This window comes from Phragmites australis, chromosome 1 (assembly GCF_958298935.1).
Source record: "Phragmites australis chromosome 1, lpPhrAust1.1, whole genome shotgun sequence".
Taxonomy (NCBI): domain Eukaryota; kingdom Viridiplantae; phylum Streptophyta; class Magnoliopsida; order Poales; family Poaceae; genus Phragmites; species Phragmites australis.
The window spans coordinates 8,688,453-8,711,677 of NC_084921.1; the positions used below are offsets into that span (position 1 = coordinate 8,688,453).

At 43.6% G+C, this 23,225-nt stretch overlaps 2 protein-coding genes across 2 annotated transcripts; one reads left to right on the forward strand and one right to left on the reverse strand.

The window, feature by feature from the left end:
• The first annotated feature begins 7,237 nt into the window (after positions 1–7,237).
• On the forward strand, positions 7,238–8,457 carry LOC133908236 (peptidyl-prolyl cis-trans isomerase CYP26-2, chloroplastic-like). The gene is made up of 2 exons (XM_062350243.1): positions 7,238–8,125; positions 8,234–8,457. The coding sequence occupies exons 1-2, from the start codon at positions 7,308–7,310 to the stop codon at positions 8,334–8,336; spliced, it is 921 nt and encodes a 306-aa protein (XP_062206227.1). The 5' UTR covers positions 7,238–7,307; the 3' UTR covers positions 8,337–8,457.
• Positions 8,458–11,096: 2,639 nt separating this feature from the next.
• On the reverse strand, positions 11,097–11,606 carry LOC133930857 (uncharacterized). Its single transcript, XM_062377627.1, has one exon. It carries the CDS (start codon positions 11,604–11,606, stop codon positions 11,097–11,099), a length of 510 nt encoding a protein of 169 aa, XP_062233611.1.
• Positions 11,607–23,225: the final 11,619 nt, after the last annotated feature.

Genomic DNA, 23,225 nt, shown 5'->3' on the forward strand with positions numbered 1-23,225 from the left:
ATGCTTATAAACCTAAAGAGAGTATTGCTAGGTGATTACTGCCTAGAGAGTGGATCAAAGAGTGATCCTAACTTGTACCAAGTGGTATACCGACGCCGTAGAGTCTTAGTGACTCGCTCGTAACTTGAGTCGGAGTTGCTCACGCTTGTTGACACTCTGACTTAGTGTGAAGCGATTATAAGACATGCGTACTGGGACGCGGAGACCCTTGCCTTAGTGGCTCAAGCTCTGAAGTGATCACGACGGTAAGTGACCGAAAGAACGACTAGTGGTGAGACCTTACCTTGGTGGCTTGTTGGCTCAAGAGTCATGATCGGGTGCCGACCGGGAGCATATCCTTTGTTGAGCTCTAATATAGACTAGGGGTGACATTCATGTTATTGATACCACGGAATAAAAAACCCTTGTGCCGAGTTTGTCTCTCTACCTTATTTATGTTGCCGCATTTATTTTTTTCAATTTACCTTGCTAGAGTATGTTGCAATCATCTTGAGAAGTAGAGTAGACACACTAGATAAACCTAGAGCACATTTAGATAGAAATTGAGATAGGTTTATATTGTGAAGTTTTTGGAACTATTAGTTTCTAAGTGTCCTAATTCACCTCCACTCTTATAACGTCACCGTTCCTCACACCTTGGTTTAAGATTGTTCTAATCCAAACCACACTCCTTCGTAGACATCAGGAGTCCATTGATGAGAAGGGGCTATTGAAAGCTTGAATCTAGGGTTGGTGAGTCGGTAGAAAGCACTTTTCTTATTGCCCAAAAACGATATGTACAAAGGAAGCTAGTTATGTACTCTAACTCCTAGGATCAGTCCATTGTAAGAAGAGATTATATACCCAGCAACAGAAAGTGCCCACTACTCACTTTCGCATTGGCAAATCCTTCCACTTGCTATCTAATGTGTGGCTCGCTTTGCTTTTTGACACAGAGTTCATAACTGTCGAAGTGAAGACACTTATCGAGACTCCATTATAGAGTAGTAGAGTAATATCGCCATGCAATACAAATTGTATGGCTACATGCAGCCTTTATGAACAAACAAACTTTGCAGAGCCGCAATAGATAGGGACAACGTTTGAGATCTCATCTGACTTGAAGGCTAATGGGAATCATACTACAAGAAAAACCCTTATTCGGATTGGAGTAATCCAACAACAAAGAATAAGATATATGTGAAAACTAACAATTCCATATTGATCCGAATCAATCTATATGCTCCCATCTTTAATAGGATTCCCACTAAAAGCATACATGTGTTGTTCCACCCAGAAGGTAATGGGTTACTCCTACAGCATATTTTTCCACTAAAAATTCTAAACATTTTTACTCCTAGAACATATTTTTCTCTTATCACCTCGCTAACCATTTTTCAAATATATCATGCCATAAGGTTATTATTGTTTAATATTGCACTCCCTCCTTTCGGTATTAGATATTGTTATAGACTTTGGTGCAGAGAACAAGGCAGTGATTAGGGATGTCAACGGGTTGAGTTAGGTGTAGGTTCAACCAAAACTCACTAGTCATGAAACTTGAAATTTAAAACCCAACCCGCACCTGAATTACTAATCGGATAAAAATATGCCACCACACCGGAACTCAGCGGGAACTCGAAACTTGGTGGAGACCCGTTAGGTCTTACAATAGAATAGCAATAGCTCACTAGCTCAGATTCCTCATATAAATTCTAGTTCATATAAATTCTAGCTCAGAGCCTCAGACTGCTTAGTACTACATTGAAGTCTCCCACGACAAAATTGATACATTAGGATAGCCAAAACAAATACAAATTCTAATTCATACAGGTAGTTCATACAAATAATAAAGCATTGCACGGTGTGGTAGATCCACAATCCGCATATGGGTTCAAACACAAGAACCATAGTATGTTACTTGGTCGACTCAGCATCATCTTAGCAAAAAAGAGAAAAGATAGTTCATCATATATTCAACCTGTATTTTGTAAACATGAAAATTCACAAGAATAAACTGATACCATTTCTTTCTCTTCATCCTCAAGATAAGTCATTATTGCATTAAGTATAGGGGACTCGGATCCTAAAAGCATAAAGCATTAAAAAGTTAGAGCTATCATATACGAGAAAAAAGAAAAAAAAGAATGAATTGAATGTCAGCACGAGAAAGTTTGCATGCACATTAATGCTTCTACCATTGTTGGAGCAAGTGTACTCCAATATGGGCTAATGACTCTCCGACGGACTCGGATGCTACTATTATCACATGAATTACTGTGATACCTCGAACAATCTTTCACAAAGTAGGATACTTAATCCTTGCATACTGTCACCAGTGAATGATGTCCAATTCTTATGTTCTAAAGAGTGTTGGTTCATCCAAATACACATTTAACTGTATGCACACATGAGAAGATGACTCAACTGGCCACCAAGACATGTATCAATCAAATATGTCAAAAACTATATCATCTCCTTCGTACTTGATAGAAGTGCTACTAGAAGCACCAACATCATCTGGTGTTGCAACACCCTCCATAGAACCTTGGTATTCCAATGGCAAATCATAAATCAAATCTCTTACTTTCTAAACTTCACTAGTTGTACCTTCTTTTCTGTAAATGTTGCTAAAAAGAGCATTCAAGAATTGTAGTTTAAACATAGGATCTAGAACCATAGCAACTGCCATGAGATCATGAACATATGTCCAATATTTGTCAAATTTACCTTCCATCAATTTTGACATGTGTTCTATATCGAGGACATCACTAGCTCATCATTTCCTAAGAGCCAAATAAATACCGTATATTTTGGGAAAGAAAAGGTTTGTTGTAACATAACTAGTGCTTGAAAATATCTTAGTTATATCATAAAACATCTTCAATCTAGCACAAAGCTCCTTAGCAAACTTCCAATCATCCTCTATGGGACGAAAAGGAGCACATAGTTTTTCACGCTGTGCAAGGAGATCAAAGACTAGTTGGTACTCTAATGCGATGTTAAGAATAATATAAGTGGAGTTCCATCTAGTTTTACAATCAATAGCTACTCTTTTATAATATTTAATGTTCATCTGAGATACTATTCTTTCAAACTTTTCATATCTTATTGGTGTGGCCGACCAATAACCAACACTTTCACGAACCCTCTCAATGCCCTTCTCCATGACAGATATTCCATATTTCACAATCAAATTCAAGATATATGCAGCACAACGCATATGAAATAATCTACCACCTAACATAAGAGAGTCAAGAGACAAGTTATCTTGCATTTTTTTCCCATAACATTAGCATTGGTACTGCTATTGTTAAGAGTTACACTTGACATATTCCTCTCGATATGCCAATCCATAAATACATCATAAAGAACATCACTTATAATTTCACTTGTATGTGTGCCTGGCATGTAAATGAATCTACAAAATTAGAAACACCAAAATCATAGCATGAATAATTAGTTATCTGCATAGCAATGTAGATGTGATTACATAAGCTTCATTATTACCTCAAAAGGAAACTTTTGAGCTTCCAATCATCAAAAATATAATGTATTGTCACTGCCATGTACCCTTTCTTTTGATGATTTATTGTCCACATATCTGTTGTGACGGCAATACGAGATAGGCATTGTTGGAAGGACTTCACCATAGATAGATTTTACATTTCATACATATCCAATATATCCTTCCTAATTATGTTTCTAGATTGCTTTAAACAATAGTTGCGTTATAGCACAAAACTTTTGAAAGCAACCATAGATAATGGGTACCCATGGACACGGTTCTTTTCTTGCAACATCTTGATCAAAGAGATAATTCTCTACAACAACTGACCCATCTCGACTTTTTGACAACTTCAAAGTGGATTGTGTGAGGCCTTTTCTAACCTATCGAGACTCCAAAATTGAAAGGTGGCCATGCAAGTGATCGATACCATTTTTTTTGTCTTTGCTCCTAGCATTTATGACACCAGTTGCACTAGGTTTTCCATTTATTTGCTACTTTTAGTCTTTTGAATTCTTCACATATAATCGATTTTAGCTTTCTCTTATTTCTACCACTTGCATCATCATCTACCACCACCACATCAGTATCCTGTGTGCCTTGTGATGGTGTAGGTAGCACTTGATGATGGTGCAGCTGCAACATCAGAGGATGGAGTAGGTGTAGGTGCAACAGATGGAGTAGAAGCACCTACAACCTGCAATCCATTCGTCAACAATAGTGACCAAAAGATCTTGTTGCTGCATATTGCGTACAGTAACTATGACATGTAACTGTTTATTTGAAGAGAAGAGAGACATAATCTCAGTGCCATTAGTTTGAACAAGGATTAAGAAAATAATTTTAGCAAAGACTTAATGTGGAATGAATCAGAATGTCAAAATAGAAGGGCAGAGTTAAATAACTAACCCTCAGTTTTTTCCCCTAGCACACCTAGCACAACTGGGAGAAAAAAGAGAGATGAAATGTTCTGTCGACTTTAGGTTTATGTAACCAAAACAAACCAAAATTTAGCTGCAAGAGAGATTTTTTTTTTTGGAGTTCAGATCGAATCCATTGTATTAAATGGTGACATGGCATCACTAATTTACTATGTACAACACCTCTAGCATCATCAGGTAGTAGCTTTTTAAGAATTGATCTGTTCACTTCTAGTTAATAATGCAGCAAGTAAAGCTACCTATTATCACAGAGTGTGTTGCTGGAACAATAAGGTGATAGTTAATAACTGATGTGAATGAACAAAGAAATTTCTACTTTAGATACCAGTAGATGATATTGATTCAGATATGCTTACCTTCCAAGTGTCTTCAAAATAACATCATAATCATATAGATAAAAAACAATGCAGAAGATGTTTAATCTTTTGCATCAGCCAATAAAAAGAAACAATTGTTCATTGATGTATTAATGAGCACTGCGCTGTTTAAGTCTCACATTGCCTGCATTACCTTGCCTTCTTATGTTACCAACAAACCTATATGCAAATAAACCTATAATAAATTATCGCTAAATAACCCACTCTACATCCTATCAATGAATCCAAAATTCTCCTCGTTTGACTTTGATCATATTTAATTCTACTTATATGACACCCATCAAGCATGTTGCTCTGCTACCTGAATAAACGATACAGAAAGGCAGCTAATCTCTCCTTCGTTTGTTTATTAGTCTTGCAGGGTTTACTTCATGGAACATACATGACTCATTAGCATGAAGAGAGAGTAACCTGTCCAGCAGAGAAGATTATGACCGCAGCTTCCTCGTTGCTAACCTATCAGACAGCACTAAACATTTACACTTGAAACTGACATGGTAAAGGAGATGTAATTTATAGAGAGAACAGAAAAAAATTGCGCCCTTTTGTTTTGGCATTTTGATTCATTCCACATTCTGTAACAGATAGGATGCAGCAGATTAGCAGGAGAATTAAGGAATGGGACATGCACGATGTTCAATTTGAACACCCCATTTCATTATAAAAGAATAATTCCAGTTCTGCTACACTAAGCAGCACACCTCTCCTCTTCTCTCTTTTCATTCCATAATATCAACTCTTAGCTATGTAGGCCAAAATAATCTATTACATAGTAAGATAATTCTTCGTTGAAAGAAAGACTTGAACACATTAAATAAACAGAGTAAAAACTTACCACTTCTTTCCAATCGAAACAGCAGACCATACAGGGGGGATTGCTACCATTTGAGAAGTTCAAATTTTTAAATCAACCAATTTACAGAATCCAACTAAAACAATATTTGCCAATATCATATTGTAATTGGAAACCAATACTAAACAAAACCTATATAGCTTTGTGGTTGACATGTACCCTGTATGTAGTTCTCATGGCATCATCTAATTAGAAAATCCAACTCTACATTGCTTCTCTTGGCTATTAAACATCAAGGCATTGACTGTATTGAGCCTGAATGCATTGATGTATTAGAAGTGTTAAAAAATGAGAAGTGTAAGGATTATATATTGAACCTGTGTAGGTGAGACCTCTTCTTGTCTCATATATTTGCACAATAATTTGGCATTTGTTCATAAAAGAGTCATGGTAGACTAAATATAAAACGTGGTCGTGGTTTGACAATATAGAACAGCCATGTATTGACTACATAAGAATTTGCAAGATTGTACAAGGAACATAAGCAAAAAATGTTGATCATAGCACTTTGGACCATCTGGCAAGATCTTGTTCAAAAGTATTCGATGTCCGTTGTCAAACCACAAATTGCCTTATTAGTCTAGACCTTAATAATTCTAGTTCTGCTGATTCAATTATAAAATAACAGGTATCATTCTAGATCCAATTTAAGACTTTACGATGCGAGCACAAGCATAGTTAATAGTTGTAACATTTTTTTTTCTATTCTCTACCATTGGAAATTTGCTCTACCTTGACCTCTCTCATCCGCTGTTGCTGATTTGCTCTTTGACCAGTGCTGAATCTTTCTTCTCGGATATGATGTTGCTAGTACTGCTCCAAGCTTCCTGTCAGTAGTTTCTAGCAACCATTGATGTCTGTCATCGCCACCTACCACCTACCCTTGTTGGTGCCCCCGTGAGGATGCGTGGCTGACGCGAGGAGACCAGTGTCGCTGCTAGGAGCGGGCGGTGGCGGAAACCTGCGGAGCGGAGAGATTATGGCGCAGAAGGTGTACTCCAGTGGGCATGACAGTGGTGTGGTAAGGATGGGAACCTTGGGTATGGTACGGCCATGATGCGGAAGGTCCAGAATCATAGGGAGGTCCAGTACCAAATTCAGGAGGGATGGGACGGCGCGGTGCTGCTATACGCGGAGAGCAGCATTGCGCCGTCGGGAGGATGGAGAAGGGAGGTGGAGAGTAGCCTCGTCAGGTAGAGGGAGCGGTAGGCCGTGGCGGCGTCTGCGGGGTGGACATGGTAGGGAGACCGAGATGGAGGCGGGAAGGGTGAGGCGAGCGGCAGATCGGGATCTCGGCCTGCTGGATTGAGACATCGAGAAAGACCGACCGAGGGAGAGAAGCAGAGAGGGCCGGAGAGTGTGTTGTTCGCCTTTTTCTCGATAGTTGGTTTTCAATCCAACGGTGTACAACATTTATGCCGATGTGGCTCAACGCCTGCTACTATATGTATGCTGTGGTAGATTAGAATCTTTGCTCCTGTCACCAGCTTGGCTGTCGCACTGAACTACTGATGAAGCAGACAAGGCTGTGTTTGTGGTCAGGATGGTGTGAGACCGTATAGCATATGCCCTTAACCAGCTGGTAGCAGAAAATCCCAACCGGATTGGCCACCTTATCCACGCATCGGCCTCGTCACCACACTTTGCAAATGCGCGGCATTCCATGCCAACCTCAGCAAAGAACAATGTCGCAGCAAATCCTCCCTCCCACCTCCAAGCCAACACCGGCACCGACTCAGCGCCACCGCCCTTCGCCGTCGCCTAAGCTCAGTCGCCGCGCCGCTGCCACGGCGATCGCCATCGCGGCCGCGCCTGCGCTCCTGACCGTCTCGCCGGCGTCTTCCAAGGCGCAGGAAGCCGCCGTTGCCGCTGCCCCCGCCGCCGCGGCACCCCTCTGCATTGCCGAGCTGCCCGTCACCTCCAAGGCCTTCCTGGACGTGTCCATCGGCGGCGAGCCAGCTGGCCGCATCACGGTCGGCCTGTTCGGTGACGCGGCCCCGGCCGGCGCGTCCCGTTTCCTGTCCCTCGTCACGGGGGTGGGGTACCGGCGCAAGGAGTTCGTCAAGATCGTGCCGGGCTACGTGCAGCACGGCGGCGTGGTATCGTACCCGGCCAGCCCGGCGGTGACGGACCGTCTGGCCGCCGAGGCGGGCGCCCTGCGCGCGCGGTGCCGCGGGGGAGGCGGGAGCGTACACGGCGCGGCGGGCGCGGTGTCGATCGTGGTGAGCGACCCGAGCCTACCGCCGCCGAAGCCGAAGCTGGTGGCGAAGGGCGGGAAGCTAGAGGTGGAGGAGGAGCAGGTGGGCGTGGCGCCCAACGGCACCGAGTTCGTGATCACCACCAAGGAGGCACCGGAGCTGGACGCGTCGGCGGTGCTGGTCGGGAGGGTGCTTGACGGCATGGACGTCGTGGACAAGATCGCTGCCGTCCCCACTGTCAAGGACAATGCCGGCTCGCCCTACTTCAGGTGATCAACTCCGTTCCGCTTTCCGGTCAGAATTTAGTCCTAGTTGCTCAGTTGCTTGAACCAGCTAGTTAACCATATTTGTTTGTGCATGGTGTGCATATGTTGCAGAGTGGCCAAGCTGATCGGTGACAAGAGGGCAGTGGTTGCAGAGAGAGGCTTCAACCGCCCATACACCAAGGTCCTAGTCACCAACTGCGGCGTGCTTAACTGAGCATTGCACTTGAGCTGAGCTGATCTGAGTAGTGCAAACAAACGACACTGATCGTTTTGTTAGCTCGAGAGTTCCTTCTCTAATACACCCCCACCCCGCCCACAGTTCATGGTCTTTTTTCTCCCAAGCATCCTACATTTTATATGCCTGAGATTTTAGCGTCAGTGTGAACACACCACCGCCAGATTAGAGGAGGAGATTTTCAAGGTGGATGGTTTGGGGTGCTGGAGTTAGAGGGAGATTAAGGTGGTGGTGCTGATGCCGCAGGCAACAGGCGAGCGGTGGGCAAGGTTGGTGGCAGAGAAGCGTGAAAATAGAGTTGTTAGTGTGGTGGGGATAGCAAAAACGTTAACGGAGAAGTGGGCGGGAAGCGGGGGAGTGGGGCGAGACAGGTGGGAGGAAAAAGAACGAGGATAGCCGTTAGATGAAAATTGTACGGCTGTGGCCATCAGCTGAGTAAGAGACCGATTTCAAACGCTTGATAAATAGCATCTGCCTTTTTCTCCCCAGTGCAAACAGAGCGAGGCCAGGCCATAATCGGTGTTCCAAACGACCACGCTCAGTTCGCATTCGCTGCCCCTGTTTCCGTTTGGGCTTCGGACACATATAAATCAACGCGGCGCATAAGCTAATTAACAAATGCGCGATCGATCGATGCAACCGAAACTGTCTGGTCGCGTGCAAGAGGTAGTCGATGAGGTCGCCGGCAACGCCACGTCGCTCCGTCATCCTCCGGTCGACGTCCTCTAGAAGAGGGTTGGACGCTGCCATCCACGAACGCCAGATCGCACTTGCCCCCGCCCCCCGCCCCTCCGGGGGCCCCGGCGTCATCCCCTCGGACTCCAGTGTCCCCGACGCCAATGGTCCCGGCGCTGTCCTTGGCACTGGACACGGCCGGCCATGTCCAGCACGACGGCCGCGAGGCCGCGCACCGTCGTGGCGTTGGTGCTCCGCGGGTCGGCACGCCATCACCATTAGAAAGGAGCACGCAATTCTAAGCGCAACATGCGAATAATCTGCGACGAGACGGCTAGCTTCTGCTCCATCTCCCTGTTCGTCTGCTCCAGCGGCGACGCGATCCCCCGCGTGTATAAGAGGCTCTCGCTCTTCCCCGGAAACCCATGGAAGGTGCTCGCGACGTCGGCTGCGCCGTCGTACTTCGCCGTGGATAGCATGACCAGCGCCTCCGACCGTCGTACAAGAGAGTGAAGGGGAGGGGGGTCTCTGGAGGATGTCGATTAACGTTTAACGCACATAAAAAATAGTAAGATGCATGACATCATTAAGTTCCAAACGAGGCATAAAAGCCAAAGCGTTGAGAATATAGGGCGTGTTTGGATTGCGACCGGCCAAATTTTGGCTAGCCTAAATAATTTGATCTGCATTTGATTTCTGACCAAATTTTGATTGGCAAAATTTCGACCAACCCAGTTACAATAAACTACACACACGAGCGAGGAAATCGCTAGCCCGTGAAATTTGTGCTGCCCGAGAGCCAGCTCAAAGGGTGGTACGGATTTCAAAATTATAGATTAATAAGTTTTAAATTGTTATATCTACTAAATCATATATCCAAATTACGATCCGTTTGTATTATTATATTCCTTACGATTAAATCTACAAAATAAGATCTCACTTGGACGACGTATTTAAACTGTCTATCTAGTACTGGCTTTTCACATTCTAAAATAGAAAGCACTTGAAGCCCACTCTAATAGTCTTTTTTAGATTTACGCTTATTTTCTTGACCCGGCGAAACTATAAGACAGAAATCCTAATCTCGATAAAGCGTATAAGGCTAAGGGCTTCCCCTTCAAACTGCTGAATGCCCTGTTCCATATGATAGGAGTTTGAGGGTAGATTTGAGGTAAACTCCTTCCTCTTCGTAAACAATAATAATATATGAATCCCACATGTTATACAGTCTTGCCCACAAACTGATTTAGCCACCATCCAAACACCATAATTGCTGCCCATATTTGACCCTGCCCAGATATTATCATCACCAAAATTTAGCTCGGCATGCAGGGTTGTGAACCAAACGACCTCATAGTCCTAATCAGACATGGTCAAATAGACTAGTCGAGCTAGCTTGGTACAGGCTCAAATAGGTATGATCTAGTTAGGCACGATCCGATAGGTTCAGCTACTGTAACAGGTCATGCCATGCCGACCTGTGTGCCGCGTTCTCGATCCATGGCACGACCCGTCATACATCATATCATGTCTGGATGGTCCGAGCACGATTACGGTCCAGCGGTACAGTGAGCACGACGGACACACTGCCACGAAAGGTCCGAAAAAATAAAATAAAAATAGCTAATTTTTTTATAAATATATAGAAAATAAATAAAAAATAACTGCAAAATTAAAAATATATATAAAAATACAAAATAGCCGAATCTAGACGTGCCGAGTCGGGTTATGCCCATCCGTGTCGGCCCGTGCTGGACGGTGCCCGTGCCGACCTGACTTAACCAGACCGTGTTGTGCCGACCCACCGTGTCGCGCACTCGACCCAAGCAAGACCTATAACCTAGTACCAGGTCTACAATATCGAACCTCAGTCTGACCTAAGCACGATCGATTTAACCATCTCTAGTCTTGGTTCATTTTGGTCAAGGTTGCTGCTGTAGTACCGTGACGTAAGCACAATCAATCACACAACTCATTCATCGGCTAGTTCCCAATTGGAGGTCAAAGTCAATGAACAGAACAATGATGATACTACCATGCATGAAGATGAACAGGACGTGCAGCTTAGACATCGAGCAGGTCGATCAGATCCCATGCCACGCCGCACTGCTCCGCCATCCTCTGGTCGACGTCGGACACGACGGAGCCCACGCCGCGGTCGGCGAACGCCCTCTCGCAGGCGCCCCCGGCGTCCTCCGCGCCGGACACGAGCAGCGACGCGTCGCCGTACGCCCCCGAGTTGAGCGGCTCGCGGGCCCCGTCGAGGTCCTCGACAGCGTTGCCGTACACCTGCGCGCACTGCAACAGCGCGTCCCCCTCCGTCGTGCCCGCGTACTTCCCGTCGGACAGCTCGTGCATGGTCCCCGCGCTATCCCTGGCATTGCCGCCGGCGGCGTCGAGCCCGATGTTGGCTAGCGCGAGCACCGTGGTGGCGTTCGGGCTCCGCGGGTCGCTACCGAGCAACGACCGGCAGGCGTCCGGGTGGGCGGTGTTGTTGCATGTGCGGGCGACGAAGTCGGCGTCGGCGAGGGCGCCGGGGTGGGGGAGCAGCAGCAGCAGCAGCAGCGTGCCCATGCCTGCCATTGTTCTTTACGAGTACTTCTTTTTAGGTTGAGGTTTGTTGAACGAGAATTGATCGTAAACGCGGACCTGGTATATATTTATATAACAAAAGATTGTTCATATTGTAATTGAGTGCATAAATAGTATGCACGCCAAGATCCAAAATCTTGCAAATATATTCATTAATTGTTGGCGATCAAAAGAAGGTGATTGGTCACTACAAATAGATGGAGGAAATAATGCATGATATATGTTGTAATTGAGTGCATAAATAGTATGCACGCCAAGATCCAAAATCTTGCAAATATATTCATTAATTGTTGGCGATTAAAAGAAGGTGATTGGTCACTACAAATAGATGGAGGAAATAATGCATGATATATATGGCAAAGATTACTACTATCTTTGCAGCCAATGAGGATAACTTGGTACAAACGTGGCACGCATGCAGATGACAAGGAAATCGCTATGAAAAAAAAGAATATGCACCCTACGGCGCTACTTAACCCCGTTATACAACCAAACACGCCTACATTTATATCCATTTATATTTGGAAAAATATAAGGTGTATCGGGACCATTTGGTGCGCTGTGCGCATATGCACAATCTATATATTTATATAACAAAAGATTGTTCATATAGTAATTGAGTGCATGAGGAGTATGCATGCCAAGATCCAAAATCTTGCAAATATATATATTCACTAATTGTTGGTGATTAAAAGAAGATATGATTTGTCACTACAGATAGATGGAGGAAATAATACATGATATATATATGGCAAAAGATTACTAGTATTTTTGCAATCAATGAGGATAACTTGGTACAAACATGACTCGCATGCAGATGACTAAAGAAATCGCTATGAAAAAAGAATACGCACCCTACGGCGCTGCTCAACCCCGCTATACAACCAAAGACGCCTATATTATATCCATTTATATTTGGAAAAATATAAGCTGCATTGGGACCATTTGCTGCACATATGCACAAACCATATATAACTAATGAAAGGATTCCTAAACGTCGTGGCAAAAGTACACCTCTCATTGTGCAATCCTGTAAGACAATCCAGGCTCTCTCCTCACCTAATGTTTTTATGGATAATGCTGTCGTACGGACATACAAACCGCATAAAACAAATCCGACGCTGCTGTGCAGCCCCATCCACATGATAATTACAGGTGTTGCTACATATGATTTTATTGGACTGCTGTTGCATTAGGTGCTTTAGGATATTACAATATGTGTTTTGAGATGTTGCAATAGTAACTTTTGGATGTTAGAGTTTATGGTGACTGATGTTGTATTTAGGGGTAGGAAATTCAATTTTATAGATCTAGGATCTTTTTTATGTTATTTTTGTAGTGTGATTAGTTAAGAAGTCGATCTCATTTAAGATTTATTGCACGAGCTTAAGGTCGAGTGATCTCATAGGGTTTCACCTAAAAATATTGCGTGCAAACATGGAGTGATGTTACGGTGAGAATTTTCTCCTAAATTCGGATACATACAATGAGCTATTTTTGCAAACATTGACTTTTGATGTTGCAGGCGTTATTTTGACACTGAAATGGACCGTTGGAGTAGCGGCTCCCTTTTTTTATTGGATCTGTCCAAGTTTTTGTGTTGGATGTTTAGGCTTTTTCAAAATTCGGGTGTTAGATTCATCAAAAACAACCTAATTTTTTAATACTATTAGCGGATGCAAATTTCATATCAATTACAATTAGTTTATATAGGAGTTAAAGCTAGCCATCTCTTTTATGTAATTTTCATAATATTGGTGTAACTCAAAATTCGGGTGACATCCACTGCAATCTCACCCGAATTTTTGTAAGCACTATCATCACGTACAGGTTTAAGCCATAGATCTATCTTAGATATAATTGTTTGGAAAATTTGAGTGAAATCTCCTTCTAAAACACCCGGGTGAAGTATAGATGGTGCCATCTTACAAAATCAATCAAGCATCTCTAGTAAAAAAAATGCATCTTCACATGTATGTGTGTAGGGCTAGATAATGAGACAACTTGGCTCGTTATGGTTCGACTAGTTTGGCTCGTTTAGGTAAAAGCTAAGGTGGATGGAGATCTGGGTGGCCGACGGCACAAACATCATGGATGTGAGACTGAGGACTGCTATGGACAGATTATGGTGCTGTTGATTCACCGCTCACTGAGTCATTGACAGCTGGCGGCTCGACGACTAGGCCTCACAGCCCTCGCGCCAATGCCTTGAGTGGTTGAGCCCTCATCCCTCGAGCAATGGTTGTGGCGGCTACGGGAGAATAGAAATGGGATGCTGCATTAGGGTTCCTAGGAGTGGAGTATATATTTGGACTTTGGTTGTGCAAATGGGCTATTGGGCTGCACAATGTTGTATGGGCTGTCTTCTAACTCGTTTGGCTTGTGAGCTGCTCATGAGCTGGCTCGTTATCTAAACAAATTAAAATCTGACTCGGCTAATTAGATTTTGGAACGAGCCGAGCTGAGCTAGACACGAGTTGAGCTAGCTCATCAGCCGAGCTTTTTGTCCAGCCCTATATGTGTGAGTGCATGCACGAAGTATCATGCACATGAACGGGAGATGCCAAATGTGTTTGGCTAGTTTGAATGTCACCAAGTATCATGCACCTGAACGGGAGATGCCAGATGTGTTTGGCTAGTTTGAATGTCGAAGGGTGTGCATCAATATATCTGGAGGCACAACTGATGATTGCTGGTGATAGTATGCGGGGGGGGGGGGTCTAGTCTAAAAAATGAGCAGGGAATAATAGTGATTGCGTCTTTACAACTTCATAAAAAATGTTAAATTTGTTGAAGTTTACTGAAAAACAAGAATTTAAATGGGGCATGTGCTCTCGCTTGCTCTATGTTAGATCCATCCCTGATAGCATGTGAATGTAAAAAGTCCATTTCCGTCTCTTCTCCAAAATATTTCTCAGTCGGGTAGCATGGCACCGTTGAGCTTAATGATTTCATGCATGTTAATTTTGGTGCGCATTAAACATTAAGGGTATGTTTGACATAGCTCCAGCTCTAAAAATTATTGGAACTAGGTATTTCTAGCTCTAGAAATTTATAGAGCTAGAACTATGAGTACACCAAGAGTATTTGGATGAGTCATTTTATTTTCATTTTAATCTAAAAATAAAGACTTAAATCACTTTATCTTAGGCTACAAACACAAGATCTGATATGGAACTGAGATCTAGAGCTCTGCCAAACAGGATCTAAATAGGGTGTCGTTCTAAGGAAACAAGTTCCTCTCTTCGGTTAGCTTCTCGCCATGAGCAATGGTACAATGAACTCCCATCCGTCCTGATCAAAACTACGTGCTATATAACCCGCACGACGTACACACATTAGCATTTGCACACAAACAAGTCCCTAATCTTCTCAACTCATAGTAATGGCGATGGCAACAAGTAGTTCACCGTCAGCCAACCTCAAGGTTCTCTTTGTCCCTCTACTTTGAGCCGCCATCGGGCCTCCTTCCTCCTTAGCTCATCCTCAGGCGTCTCCTTGTTCTCCCGAACCTCCTTGTCAGCAGCCTCCTTCTCGAGAACGTCCCAATTGATGTTGTCCTCTGTGTTGTCTGCCAAAGTTAAAGGCGGCTGCTCATTCAGGGAGAGTGGCATATGGGAAGATGAATCCATTAGCATAAAAAGAGATAGTATTAGCAATCGAATGTGAGAGATGAGAAGAGAATCGGTAGGAAGCGATAATATAAAGACATGAAAGACCAATCATAAGCGATGTTTCCTGTGTCAAAAATGAACGGCCGTATGTTCATATTCCAGGCACATATACCATAAAAACATCACCGTGCCTACCTAGTTATGTGCACACATTATTGGATTATAGAATAAGAAGACAAATAGGAAGCGAGATTTCCCGTGTGGAAAAAACTGCTATCAGTTATCTGACGTATATATCATAAAACCGTATGTAATTAAAGTATATTGCCGACGGTGATCCATACGAATTGCCTGCAATCAAAGTATATTACTAACAGTGATCCCTGCGAACCGTCAACAATATAAGCTCTATTTGGGTTTTTTTAGAAGCTTATAATAAAAGACAATGATTAACTTTTGTGCATTTCGGATGAGTAAAATGTAGGTATGAAGATTTTTTCAAATACTACACAGGTTCTTAATTATACATTCCAAAAGTAAGAACATCTCGTCTACATGCACTTCACTGCTTTGCGAATGTATTTCTAGCCAAAATAAAGCAAAAGGCATAACATCTACATCGATCTCTCTAGATATATCCCTTCGGTCACTACATCTTATACATCAAGCAAGAATTATTCAACTATAGTATACAATTAGCTATATATACTATAACTACTGTATCTACTATAACTAGCTAGCTCTACTCTATCTTTAGATGCTTTGATGGTGATGGGCCATCAGTGTCTTCATCGGTCGACATGTTTGAATACCCTATATAGTTGAGGTCATTCTCATTGTCGCTGCTACAAGCATCATACTTTACCTATGGATCCTCCCCATTGCTACCCTTGTTGTATTCGCTATCCTCATCATCGCCATTGTCTTCCTCTTTGGGTTCCACTTCCTCCTTATCGTCATCATCATTGAGCTCATCCTCCTCTAGGTCCTCATAGTCGGTCTAGGCCATGTCCTTTGGATCCTTGTAGTCTGTCTTGGCCACCACCACCTCCTCCTCTTATGGCTCATTGTCAGTACCAGCCACCTCCTCCTTCTCCTCTTATGGCTCATTGTTGGCCTCGTCACCTCCTTGATCACTGCCCACTTTCATGACCTCAGGGTCCTCCTCTTCATCCTTATCCCTGTCTGCCTCATCAATCTCGGCCACTTCTTTCTCCTCTCCTTTGAGCTTGCTATCCACCTCTGTCGGTGACACAGGAACCAGGGGTCCCCAAGTCTCGAGGCCAGATCAGCAGTTTGCCACGTGGCGCCTTCCCGCGGGGATCATCTCCGTGAGGTACGAGAAGACTAAGTCCCGGGAGAGGGTGCTCTGGGCCATGAACAGTGGTCCCCGAGTACCCGAGTTCCCCGATGATCTGAGAAGACCAAGTGCCGGGAAGAGAGTGCTCGGGGCCGTGAACAACCAGTGAAAGGTCCGATGCCGCATTTAAGAGGGCGTGTGGCCTGTCACTTCCAACTGCTCCTGACACGCTTGTTGTCAGTCCCTGCCATGGCTTGGCAGGGAGGCGTGGGGACATTTAATGCACGGGTCCCATCCCGCGTCATCCGGCGCGCCCCGGGATAACATCGCGAGGCCCAAGGCGCCCCGCCTGCCGCCCTGCTGTGTCAGGCGTACAAGACCGAGCGGGCACATCGGACTACTCGGTGGCTGCCCGGTGGACCCTCTTCGCGGCGCCCGTTGCAGAACGGCATCATGACAAACGAGACCAGACAGGGGCGTGTTTTCAACCCTCCCCGTCACTTCGCGCAGCAGCCCATGATGGTTGCTTTCCATTTATGGCATCTTGGAACTCGTGCCCTCCCTTCCTGGGCACGCTACCGCCAGCGAGTATTTAAGGAAGGGCCGGTCGACACAAGTAACAGAAGACAGAGGACTCTCGGACAAGGAGGAAGCCAAGGAAGAAGACAGGTCCAGTACAAGCACAAAAGCGGAGATCACCGAAGAACAAGTAGCCCGAAGCTCTAGGATAGACAAATATTTTTGTAACCAGCAACATCTCTGAGAGACATTCCCAGAGCATTTATAGCATACACACAGGAGTAGTGTATTACGCTCAGTGCGGCCCGAACCTGTCTAAAAATCCCTCCTGTGCATTTACTATATTCTGCATTCGATCCTTCCATCTCACCTGCATCGCATTTACGTCCATTTATTTCACCCGCAAAACAGATTCAGAATTATCCCCCTAGCCGAATCTCAAAGGGGGTCCCTCCGGATCCCTACCGAAGGAGTTCACCCTCCGACAACCTCCATGAGCTCCTCAAGGTACTGTGCCCCTTCCTCATCTCCAGTTGATAGATCACCCAGTATCACCTCCTCACCACTGAATGGTGATGGAGGTGAGGACTCCAACGAGTATGGTGACGATGAGGAGGAGGATGCCATGACGAAGTGAGTGGAGTGAGTGAAACGTGAGAAAACCCTAACTGGCTCCCGCGCAATTATATCATTCCCGCCAAACAAAATGCAAATGGATATAAAACAAAGTCATCTGCATTTAAATGATATTTCATTGTCCATACATATGATAGATGGTTTAGGATAAAATTATGATAGATGGTTTAGGATAAAATCCAATTGCAATACATGGACATAATGTCGATGCATACAACAACAAATTGTCCGCAATATGTTCCTGATGGCTCCATCGTCAAGTCGCTCGCCACCCGCTCGTGGCCTACTTGGTGACGTGCCACAACCGTCGGCCTCAACTTCTCACTCTAGATGGCCGCCACTATCTTCCTCACCATCGTATCCAGCACTCTCCCACATGCCAGTGGATCCTGAATTCAAATTCAAATGTCGATTGTCTTGGGTGCAATGCAGATAGCAGTGACGGTGGCATTGAATAGATTGACAACATCAAGTGGGCGTTTCATATCCCAGTGATCCACACCTTCATCATGGACTCTATGGACGGTGCAAGGAGGGGTGTGGTCTTCATGAGGCTCATTGTCGGATCCTTTTTTGGTCTTCTTGTGTAGGTTGGTCCTTATCAGCAACTGGTATGTATATTTTCTCAACAGAAATAGATATCACATGCATACATCATCAAAATACGATACTTATGAATAACATAGGCTCATAGACATAATTAAACAGTCATACAATACAACGAAAATTAAAACGAAAGTGACACATGCCTTACACACAACTTAAGGGCTTGTTTGTTTTGGTTGTGGCTTTTAGGCTTCGTTGAAAGCTGGCTTCTGGCTTTTAGCTGTTGGTTTTTATGAGAAATTTTTAGGTTCTTAGCACACTTAAAATATAAAAAAAAATCACTCTTAACCAGCTTCTTAGTTTTTAGTTCATTTTACCAAAAAACAACTTTTCAAAATTCTATTTGTTTCAGCTTTTAATTTTTGAGAAATAAAAGCTAGCTAAAAGCTAAAACAATTATGACCTATATACGATCAAAAGGGCTTCCAGGCCGGTCGATAGCCCGGCCAATATCTCCCACATGCTCCTCATGTTGTCAACCCTGTCCTTGGGGCTGGCGAGCAGCGACTTCCCTTCTCCTCCTCTGACTCCGTGCCATCGTCGTCTCGCCTCCCTGTTGTTCTCTGCCATCGACTTCTCGCCTTCCTCTTGTAGTCTTGTTCTCTATCGTCGACGCCAAGGCCCATAACTGTCTGATCCAGGCCTCGTGGAGGAAACTCTACTCCATTAACAATGATGGGCTATGGTGGGCCGTCCAAACATATCTGTACGATTGCACCGAGCTAGTCCGTTGTAGCTGACACTTGTCCATCAGAAAATGTAGTTGAGACATTGGCATGATCATAGGATTAGCACTCAAATATAATTTTTCAGAAAATCTTAAACCTCGATGTTGATGGAACGCATGGATTTTAGAACCATACAATCAGACTATAATCGTTTCTTTTAAATTCGTTTGAAATTCTTGGGTCCTAAACAGAACCCAATTGCCCCCACCCCTTTTTTTGGGGCCCTCATCCTATGATGGCTAGTTTAATTTGGACAAGCAGATGATTCGCTGACACGTACAGTTGTGGAGCATTGTACGGACCAGCACGCCATGTGGGATCCTGACACCTGCATCTGCTTGCATGATGCATGGCTACGTACCATTCCCTGACCATCTCATCGTCGGATGCCAAACTCGTACGTATGGTACGGCTACCTTCATCCTTCATCGTCCACCTGCTCGCTAATCCGGTCAATCCTAACTTCAGACCGTCTCGGTCTTAGACGCTGTCTGTTTTTCTCTGAATTGTAGATTGTGAATTCTGTAAATAAACGATTAGATTTTAAAAATAAATTCTACAAATATATATTTAAATTATGACATAATCTATAATTCAGTTAAGATGAGATTCTATATTTCATAATACAAAATCTAAAATTTGAGGAAACAAACAGACCTTACTGGTACTTCAATTCTACCAACCAAATGAACTAGCAACGGTGCTAAGCATGTTGCACAGTACATGACCGCCGTACCGTGCTAATCTCAGAATTCAAATCATGCGAAACCAACGAGTTCGTTCCACTTCATACCAACTCCAGCTGCCCGCTGGATCTTTTTCCTAAACATGAGGCGATCGTAAAATCGTTTATTGTAAAGGTTTTTGTGAAATTCATATAAAATTCCTGCGTTCCAAACTGGACGAACATACGCGGTAGTACACAGTAAAGCAGGGCAAGAATAGAACATTCTCAAAGCAGTCGTTCTACATACATACATACATACACACACACACACACACACACACACACACACACACACACACACACACACACACACACACACACACACACACACACACACACACACATATATATATATATATATATATATATATATATATATATATTAATGCTGAAACCTTTTTTAACAGGAGATGGCAATGTAGGAGTAGCTTCTTCCTTCTCCACCCCCACACCATGACTGCACACACTCTCTCGCCAGTTCAATGATCGATGATGGAAAAATCGACCAGGTCCCCCACAACACATGATTGTATGTATTATCTCGGAGGCCCGGATGCATGCAGTGATGGATGGATGGATGGATGGATGGACATGGGTGGCATAGCCCTTCACCGCACTCCCCGAATCACATGCGCCGCCCACGCATGGATGCACGCCTAGACACGCTGCTCGCGCCGATGTGTCCGTCCATGCATGCATGCACGGCGGTGACTTGGGGTGGGATGCATGGTCCCGTAGCCTCAGCCCCAGACCTCCACTACTCCAACAAAAGGACCCGGCCGGCCATCTGGTCCGGCCCGATTCCGATCTGATCTGGGGCGGATAGCAGCACGTTGCAGTGCAGCAGCTAGCGTCATTGCGTTGCATTTCCTCTCGCCATCTACCGCTCCTTCACCGGCGCCTGTCCTTGTCCCTCCAGCTCTTTATTCCTTGTCGATCGATGCCGTTGGTTGTTGCATGCAATGCACTTGTTTGGTTTTATTATTTATGCACCATAACTACCGAAAAGAAGTTATTAATGATAGATGATAATCTACATTAGTGACGAGTCATATCGTCATTTTTATTCTGTTATTAATGGTCTCATTAGTGATGAATCATCATCCATTATTAATGAACTCATTAGTAATAGGTGATGACTATGATCCATCGCTAATGTTTAATCATTAATAACAAATCATAATTATGACTCATCACTATTGACTGAACATTAGTAACGAGTTGTAATCTTTACCCGTCACTAATAATCGATCAACATTTTTTTATTCTTTGACAACAAAAAATCAAAATAAATATTTTTTTCATCCGAGACAACTCAACACATGCACATCTCATATGCCTCACAAGCCACACTTTTTTTCACATGATTTTCAAGTTTGTGTTCTATGTGAATCGAACCCGCAACCTCCTCCTTGCGCGTGAAGCCACCTTACCACCTCTACTATCACATAGTTATGATAAAAACCGGATATTTTATCATTTTAATTTTCATTATCAAATGTCATTAGTAACATGTCATAAACATGACCCGTCACTGATGACTAATTTTATCAAATTTCATCAAAGATTATGATTTTGCTAAATGATCTTAAATGAAAATTTTGTCAACTACGAAGTTGTAGATCTCACCAAGTATATGTACCTTTCTTGATCCAAAAAAAAGCTCGGAAGACCCTGATAGGACATCTGAAGCTTTTCGTTAAAAATTGACCTTCTCCGATTTGCCTGGCAATTTTTATAGACATAGTGCTACATCTGAAAGTTAGTGCTGCGCATACGTTTCATCAATCCGAGTTACCAAACTCATCATAAAAATCTTTTAATTTGCAATTTTTAACTTTGTGACCCCATGCATATCTTTTTCAATGATTCCTACTAGTTTTATACTAGATCCATCACTTTAATTTGTGGCTCTGTGTGTGGTTCCTTTGACATTCTTTATATATTTATTTGTGTATCTATATGTCTTCAAATAAAAAAGTGATGAACTAAAAAGTTGTAGACCTCGTCAAGGGCTACAATTTTTATATAAAGTTTTTCCCCATCTGAGTTAGTATAAAAAAATTATGAATTTTTTACCCGACCAGCAATGACTTAGGACCCGATCAGTCATTAGTGATAGATCACCTAAAAGCCCATCACTAATAAGTCAGTCATTAGTGACAGATGTCTTTATCACCAGTCATTAGTGACGGGTGTCTTTAGCGTGCTCTCTCTACCCGTCACTAATGATCGACTCATTAGTGATAGGTGAAGGGATCGCTGATGTCCTAAGAGGGGATGAATTAGGGCACACAAGATAAATATATATCAATTTTTATCTAATTATACTCTAGGTTTATCTAGTGTGTCTACTCTACTAATCAAATAACTTGCAACCTACCTAAGTAGGTAAATTGCAAGAATGTAAAAGCGGAAACGTAAATAAGGTAGAGAGAGAAAACTTGGCACGAGGATTTTTCCTGTGGTATCGATGGTATGAATGTCACCTCTAGTCCATATTGGATCTCCACTAAGGATATGCTCACGGTCAGCACCCGGTCATGACTCTTGAGCCACCAAGTCATAAAGACAAGGCTTCCACCCGGATAAACCACCAAGGCAATGTCTCACTACTAGCCTCTCTTCCGGTTCCTCGCTACCGTGATCACTTTGGAGCTTGAGCCACCAAGGCAAATGTCTCTGCGTCCCTGTACACGCTTCTTGTTGTCGCTCCACACCAAGTCAGATGGTCAAAAAGCTTACCGGCGAGTCACCAAGACTCTAAGGTACCGATGTACCACTTGGTATAATGTTAGATCGCTCCTCTAGATCTATAAGCATTAATCACTCACTAATCTTGTGCTTAATCGCTTTAGATAATCACATTAAGCATTTTGATGGCTTGGATGTCTTCTTAAGTATGTATGAGCTTCCTCTAGACTCCAGCAGCATGCCACACCTTCAAATGATCGAGTGAAGGGGTATTTATAGCCTCAAACCCACGCACTAGCCGTTAACCCAATGACTCATAAAAATTATTAACACCGGATGATCTGGTGAGAACAATAATACTAACATTAGATCATCCAGTGAGTACACTCTCACAAACTAGCCGTTGGAACCTCACTCAAACCTCTGTGAACACCGGACACTACGGTGTATACTTCATCTCCATCACCAGATTATCCGGTGAGTTATCTTGAGCCATCCGAGCATTTCCTTCTTCTCTGTGTAAATTGCTCTGATGAAAGTATCCGGTGCACATAACTTCACAACCGAACTATCCGGTGAGTTGACTTCAGCCAACCGAGCCAATGTAACCCTCTCTGAAAATAATACTCCGATATACACAACATTAATCACCGGGCCATCCGATACGTTGAATTTTGTTCTGCCTCTTTGCACTGTTCATTATCCGGTGTGTGCAACATATTGATCACCGGACCATCCAGTGCTTTGATCTTCAACTTCAATGGCTGCAAACTTCTC

What these genes read in the sequence shown, in the direction of transcription:
- LOC133930857 (XM_062377627.1), bottom strand. Translation starts at nt 11,606, where the DNA reads ATGGGCACGCTGCTGCTGCTGCTGCTGCTCCCCCACCCCGGCGCCCTC.
- LOC133908236 (XM_062350243.1), top strand. Translation starts at nt 7,308, where the DNA reads ATGCGCGGCATTCCATGCCAACCTCAGCAAAGAACAATGTCGCAGCAA. An exon ending in GCCGGCTCGCCCTACTTCAG is followed by an intron (nt 8,126 to 8,233) that starts GTGATCAACTCC and finishes CATATGTTGCAG; the next exon opens with AGTGGCCAAGCTGATCGGTG.